This window comes from Engystomops pustulosus, chromosome 3, assembly GCF_040894005.1.
Source record: "Engystomops pustulosus chromosome 3, aEngPut4.maternal, whole genome shotgun sequence".
In the NCBI taxonomy this organism is placed as follows: Eukaryota; Metazoa; Chordata; class Amphibia; order Anura; family Leptodactylidae; genus Engystomops; species Engystomops pustulosus.
This window is the reverse complement of record NC_092413.1, coordinates 147478985-147486576: the sequence shown is the minus strand read 5'-3', so window position 1 is coordinate 147486576 and position 7592 is coordinate 147478985. Positions and strand designations below refer to the sequence as shown.

At 41.3% G+C, this 7592-nt stretch overlaps 1 protein-coding gene across 1 annotated transcript in view; it reads right to left on the bottom strand.

Moving 5' to 3' along the window:
- Positions 1–1203: 1203 nt before the first annotated feature.
- The window catches only part of LOC140122079 (phospholipid scramblase family member 5-like), a 37466-nt gene continuing 31077 nt past the window's right edge, over positions 1204–7592 (bottom strand). The window contains exons 6-7 of the mRNA XM_072142487.1: positions 2184–2242; positions 1204–1375 (exon numbers count right to left, since the gene is read on the bottom strand). Of these exons, the coding sequence (XP_071998588.1) occupies positions 1349–1375; positions 2184–2242 (86 nt within the window). The 3' untranslated portion in view covers positions 1204–1348. The remainder of the gene's footprint in view (positions 1376–2183; positions 2243–7592) is intronic.

Here is a 7592-nt window from a genome sequence, read left to right as displayed (position 1 = left end):
TTGCGTGGGAGGGAGAGAGGTGTTTCTGCACAGTTTAACAGTCTGAAAAGTTGCAGCACTTAAAGGGCACCTACCACCACGAATCTACCTATAAAGGTAGATCGGGTGGTAGGTGGATGTATGGGACGTGAGGATAGCCCTTTTTAGAGCTAATCCTCACGTCCCCGCTAGCGTCCCATAAACTTTATTGCCCTAATATGTTAATTTAATTAAGCGGCTACCGGGGCGTGGAGTAGCCGAACACGAGGCTACACGGCGCGGCTACTCCACGCCCCAGTAGCTGCTTTCCCCCGCCTACCCTGTGATCTTCGGCGCGCAGCTCCTGGCAGCTGCGCGCCCTCGTCCGAGAAGCCGGAGTTCTGCGCATGCGCAGTAACTCCGGCCTCGTTCCCGAGATCGCGCATCTTGGCCGGAGTTACTGCGCATGCGCAGAACTCCGGCTTCTCGGACGAGGGCGCGCAGCTGCCAGGAGCTGCGCGCCGAAGATCACAGGGTAGGCGGGGGAAAGCAGCTACTGGGGCGTGGAGTAGCCGCGCCGTGTAGCCTCGTGTCCGGCTACTCCACGCCCCGGTAGCCGCTTAATTAAATTAACATATTAGGGCAATAAAGTTTATGTGACGCTAGCGGGGACGTGAGGATTAGCTCTAAAAAGGGCTATCCTCACGTCCCATACATCCACCTACCACCCGATCTACCTTTATAGGTAGATTCGTGGTGGTAGGTGCCCTTTAAGCTCTGGGGACCTGAGCCCTTCTAGCTCCTTAGCATAATTTAAAAAGTTGATTTTAGAAGAAGGCTATGGATAACTAATATAAGATTACCACAGTCAATTAATCAGTGAGTTAATCTATGAGTTAGTGTCCCTGGTTTATCATGCTGGATTTTGATGGTAGATTTCCTTTAAAAACCCCTTTACTTGATAGGAAAACTGTGCACAATGAGTACCTTTTTCTTTGTTTAGATGAAATACACAACCTTTTTTTTTTTTTTGTGTGTTGGTCTCATATAACATTGATAGTACAATCGCGATTGTGAAGCTAGTGGATCCCTTAGGTTTGTAGTCTTTCATGCAGTGTGGAAAGCCCACACCAGGTCGGGTGAGCACAAATGGATGTTACAACTTTTATTTTATATTTGTGTTAATTCCAGAACTAGTTTGGGGCTACTACCAGGTACACCCAGCATTAGTAGACCTGACCCAAGAAAACACACAGAGGGTTTCATTCATGTAGTTTTATGGCTGAGAATAAATACAGCTAGCTATGGGTAAAGTACTGAATGTGCTCTCAGCTTTTATTACATTTTCTTCATTATCTGCTCTTGTTCAAACTTCTTATCAGCAAACATTTTAGCTCATCTCAAAAAACATGTAGTTCTGTAATGAAATAAAAGAAAATGTGTATTTGAGTTCTTTAATTAATATTATTACTACAATTATTTTATGCACCAAATTTAAATGATTACAAATCGTCAGTGCAATACTCTTGCATTGTAGTCTATAGGATTTATGAGAATCCTATAGAGTTCCAGCCGCCGTCGGCATAACACACATGACAAACCAGATGATTATGGCTGATTTCTAATTCGTGCTTACAGGAGTTTTCCCACAAATAAAAGTTAGGCCTTAACTTGCTGATCGGTGGGGGTCTCGGTCACGAGACTCCCACAGGTCAAGAAAACAAGGGGTACAATGGGGTCCCAGTTACTTCAATCGGACCCCTCGTCGCTCCCGGAGAGTAATGTAGCAGACGGCCATGTATGACCGTTTTGCTCTGTAAATGGAGATGACGGAGATTGCAGAGTGCGGTGCGTCAGCTCCATTGAGATGTATAGAGCACAACGGTCATGTGCGGCCACCTTCTTCATTACTCTCCGGGTGCGACGAGTGGCCTGACTGAGGTAACTGGGGCCCCATTGGACTCCTCGTTTTCGTGATCTGTGGGGGTCTCGAAACTGAGACCCCCACCGATCAGCAAGTTACATGCGTGCAAACTTTGATTTGTGGCAAAACCCCTTTAATGGCTGCAAATTTACCACTGGGGCAAATCCTGAAACCATTATGCAACGTGTGCGGAGAAATTAAACATGCACTTTTTTTTTACATGAATCTATTTAAAAAATAAATGAAAAATTAGCAATTTTCATAAATTTCCCCCATAGCAGTTTGGGTTCATGCGTCTTACCAGCAGAAATGTAGCTGACAAAAGAAGAGCCTTGTCTGTTGGACTTATGGAAGCTGATACTGAAAAGTAGAGATGAGGGATTTTAATTGTAGAAGCATTACAGTCTGATAAGACAGGAGGGTAGATTTATAGAAAATAAATCCAATTAAGGCACATATTTTCATATTTCAAGAGCAATTTAAATAGTTTTTCTTTTACACTGTTTTCATTATTTCATGTTGCAGAATGAAACATAGTTACCAAAGGTTGTTTTTTTCCCATGTGCACACATTTATACACTTATTCATACAGTATATACACACCTTATACACACATATGGGGACATTTATTAGTGGTTCTATGCGAGGTTCTGACATAGAGGCACTTAAATAATTGCAATTTTGTACACACTGAATGAAATGGTAATTATTTTTTTGCCTACACCACCTCCGCACCAATCAACTTTGAAATGTGTGCTAATGAGCCAGAAGAGCTACTGGGGCGCGTCACAGAGCCCTTCAGTGCTGCAGATTCCCAGGCTGTTAGATTAATTCAATATACAGGGAAGAGTTAGTAGATAAGGGGTAGGTGGCAGATAAAATGTGACTTTTATTGTTATATAGATAGAATATCTATTCTCTTTTTTATAATTTAAAATACTTAATAAAATACTTGGTAAACTTGTAGGGCAAGAACTGGAGGTATTCTCCTCCTGCATGCAGATACTGACCCCTGCCCTTTTTATGCATGCATTCCCTTCTAGTTGGGGGAGTACAGGAAAGTGTGATATAAAGATCCCAAAATGTAAGAGCTGGGATCTTAATAATGTTATTACGTCTGGCTCACTTTTCTAAAATTTCCCATCAATTTTTTGGGAGTATATTGTATGCTTGATGCTATAACAATGGTATAGTTAAAATATTCCCCATTGCCACTATGTTTATTCACACAAACTTTATATGTTGTTATATGTCTTTGTGCTCCTGTAGCCAGGGGCGTAACTACAGTTGTAGGGGCGGCTTCGGGGACCGCAAGGTCCATAATTTATCCATGCCGTGCTCCAGGGCCCGACTGTGGCACTGGAGGAGAAGGGAGTCTGGTCTCGGGTCGGGTCCCATGCCGCCTCCAGCCCCTGGCAGAAGCGGATGACTGTACCCTGCAGGCCACACACATAGTCCCTTAGGTGATGAGACCGCCGTGGTCAGTGTGCATGAAGTCCATGCAGCTGTCACTCCTCCTACCCAGGATACAGGCCCCGCCGAATCCCCATAATGTACACCAGCCCAGGCTCACACAGAAAGTGAGTGTAACAGCCCCTCCTCAGGACAGTATTTGTGTGTGTGTGTATATATATATATATATATATATATATATATATATATATACACACACACTGTATGTGTGTGTATAAACTATATGTATGTATGATGTCTATATGCTGTATGTGTGTGTGTAAATGATGTATGGTGTGTATATACTGTATCTTTGTGTTTATGCTATATGTAGGTGTATGTAGTATGTGTTTGTTCATACTGTATTTCTCTGTATATAGGGTTTGTATGTACTGAATACCTAAGTATATTATGTATATATACTATGGTATATGTGTTTATAGTGCATATGTAGTATACAGAAATGGGAGTATTTATCATGGCTTCTTCACCATTCCAGTGGCATAGAAGCCCTGAAAATAGTTTATAGCTAGCACTTGAGATTATTTCCCCCTTTCCACCAGGAGTTTCTGTCTCCGCGTCTGCACACTTTATTTCTATGCCAGGTAGGGCCTGGTGCAGAAATAAACGCTGGGCAGGCCATATACATCAAGAGGCTATAGCCCCCATTGTGTGTATATGATGTGTATATACTATATGTGTGTATAAATGTATGGACATGTACATACAGGGGGTCATTTATTAAGGGCCCGATTCGCGTTTTCCCGACGTGTTACCCGAATATTTCCGTTTTGCGCCGCTTGTACTTAAATTGCCCCGGGATTTTGGCGCACGCGATCGGATTGTGGCGCATCGGCGCTGGCATGCGCGCGACGGAAATCGGGGGGCGTGGCCGAACGAAAACCCGACGTATTCGGAAAAACCGCCGCATTTAAAAACCGAAAATGTGTCGCATAAGGACCGCTTACCTTCACCTGGTCCAGCTCGGTGCATTCCGGCGCGATGAGTTTACTTTCAGCGCAGCAGCGCCACCTGGTGGACGGCGGAAGAACTACCTTATTAAATCCCGGCCGGACCCGAATCCAGAGCGGAGAAGCCGCCGCTGGAACGCGAATGGACCGGGTAAGTAAATTTGCCCCACTGTGTGTGTATATACTTTATGTATTTATATATAATGTTTGCACAAGTGTATAAATATGAACACATAAATGTGTCCATACGAGCTTATACATGTGTAAAACAATGTATTAATAAGTGTAGAACTTTATGTGTGCATAGAAGTATACAAATTATTTTGTATTTGAGTGTACAAATGTGAGTGATATTACAAAAAAAAGGGAGGGGGGCTCCATGCAGAAATCTGCTCTGGGCCCCATCATCTCCTAGTTACACCCCTGTATTATCATGATGGAAGTTGTGGGACTATACCTCATTACTGCAGTGTCCTATTGTATAGCATAAAAAATTGCCTGTGGATACTAGGACTTGTAGTTCTCCAACACACTATTTTACAGCTCCTTTTATCCGATCAGGTTAGTAAATGCAAGAACTCCAGCTTCCAAAAAGGAAATCAGTTAAAACTTAAAAAATGTATTCAGCATGTTTAAAAATTTGGAACAACCAAAATGGGTGCAGTGCATAGCAAAGTAGAAAGGCAGTTTTCCTCCTACGCATTTCACACATTTATGTCCTTATTCATGGCATACAAAGCTACATTTCTATGTGAGAGAAAGTAAACTATTTAAAAGGTACCAAAAAGCTGCGCCCTGTCAGTCACTTCGTGCCAAACGTCATACAGCAAAGTGACCGTCATTAACCATTAGAACCATTAGAATAATTCCATACAACCTAATGGCACACATAGAGAGAGCAGTATTTTTATGATATATTGTTCTATGATAAACATTATGCGTACTCTATTTAATTTAAGCAAAAGTACATGAAGTCAGACCTCAGATTTAACCCTTTTTGGTGTCTTGTATGCAACTCCATGATCCGGTAAGGCTTTCGATTTTAGAAGACTTTTCTCCAATCACCTCCTCTACTTGTGCGGTCCACTCATTCTATAATAGTCACTTGTAGACCACTCATAGAACAAGTATGTACATGTTAAAAAATGTTTAGAAAAGGTTGAAATATGTTTTATACTGTTATTTGTGGAGTTGGCCCCCTGTATGTGATACGAAATGTGCTTTTTAAACTTGTATGTGTCAGTATGTGGTAGAGTCCAAATACTGACCCTGGGTGCAGGTGACCAAAAAGATGACATTATTGCTGTTACAGTTTGTGTCTTCTTATTTTATATTGTTTCTCACTAGCACTCAATCTTAAGGTTTTACATAATGTACACTGATGTTCTCCACATCTATAGTTTCCTTTATGTGATAGCCATGTGGGTTTATGTGTTAATGTCTGAAATGAATTAGGAGACAGTTACTGTCTAATTTGTCCTCGTTTAGCAACACGATAACCCTCCTTCATAATGTTAAAGAAGATCTGTCACCCTATAAAAAGCAGCTCCTAGCACTACCCCTTTTTTAGCAATGTTAAACTGCTAGTTTTATCAGAACCCTCCGATAAAGCTATCAAACACTGCACTGCAATACCCTGAGAACGCCGGATCGAGCTTACAGCAGTGTGGCGTATTCATGAGGGGGGCGGCATGAAGCCCGGTAGTCACCGCCAGCATATGACATTGGACGAGCGGCCCAGGGAAGAAGCAGCGCCTCGGACCGCCCCCTCATAAATACACCGGACCGCTGTAAGTTCGGTCCGGCATTCTCAGGGTATGGCGCTAGAAGTTTAACACTGCTAAAAATGGGGCAGCACTAGGAGATGCTTTCTTTAGTAAGCAGCTACTAGTACATTTTTTTAGGGTGACAGGTCCTCTTTAAAATATTTTGGATTCTGGTATATAGTATAACATGGGAATATTATTTTTTAATATTTTACTAATTTTGTTGAAATCCATACTGGAAGGAGTGGAAAACACACAAGAGTCTTTCACTTTTGTGTTTTTTGTACCCAAAAAGATGTATATACACAAAGAAAGTCGAAGCAGCACAACCGATGAGAAAAATGGTGTGAGTGGATGCTCGCTGTTTAGGGCAATGGGTCTTCCAAGACTATATAAAAATATTGGTAAATAAAACCTCTGCGGTCTTTATTCTATAGTCTATGTGGGGCTTTGGCTAGACATAGACTTCCCCAAGCACAACATATATATATATATATATAACGAGGGGGAAAATGGCAGCAGTCCAGCATTCCATCCGGGATTGTGTGCTTTATCCAAGTGACCACTACAGTAATGAATTGCAATTTTTCTCTTTGTTATTCATTGGACTGAGTCCGGGTCCTGGGGCCTAATAACCGAGTGTATTAATTTTCACCTGTGCTGCTTCCTTTTTTTCTATATATATATGTATATACGAAATCCAACACAAATCATTGTTGCTAACCTCTGTAGTATAGTGTACCCATTCACTTTTACTGTTCATTCTTTTGTTATAATGAAAACCCCAATAAAAAAGTTTGAGAAATAAAGAGGATAAATTATATGGAGAACATATATTTACATAATTAAAAACAGATAAGCTCCCTGTATTTAAAGGGTTTGTCCATTTCAGCACATGCTTGATATTGTTTGTGTAATGAAAAGTTATACAATTTCCAATCTACTTTCTGTATCAATTCCTCAAGGTTTTCCTAAATCTTAAACCCCTTCACGACTGCCATACGGCTTTATGCATCATATTTTCACATACCCTGTGCAGATAGCATGTTTATAAATGTCATGACAGAGGCCACATTCAAAAAACTATCTCCCAAGGCCTGGCACCTGCCTAAAGACACAATCTAGGTGTCACATTATCACATTAAATAGGAAATATAATATCAGGATTCTGTTTGGATGCTTCACAGAACCGGAGATATCCACTGTTAAAGTTGCAGTAAAAAATTATTTTTTATTATATACAGCTTATTATTACTGATTGTAACTTTAACAGTGGATATCTCTGTTTCTCTGAACCATCCAAATACTATTTTGACATTAAGTAATTCATTCTCTTTTTTAATGTAACACCAGAATTGTGTTCTAGGTGCAATGGTTCCGGAGATATAGGCAGTAGTGGATTATAATATAGGTGGTTTGAGAGGCAACCCAGGACCCAAGCCTTCTGGAGGGCCCATGGACACCCAAACTCCCCCCCAAATGTTATACTCAGTACATATTTTGACTCAGTTATGACCGTGT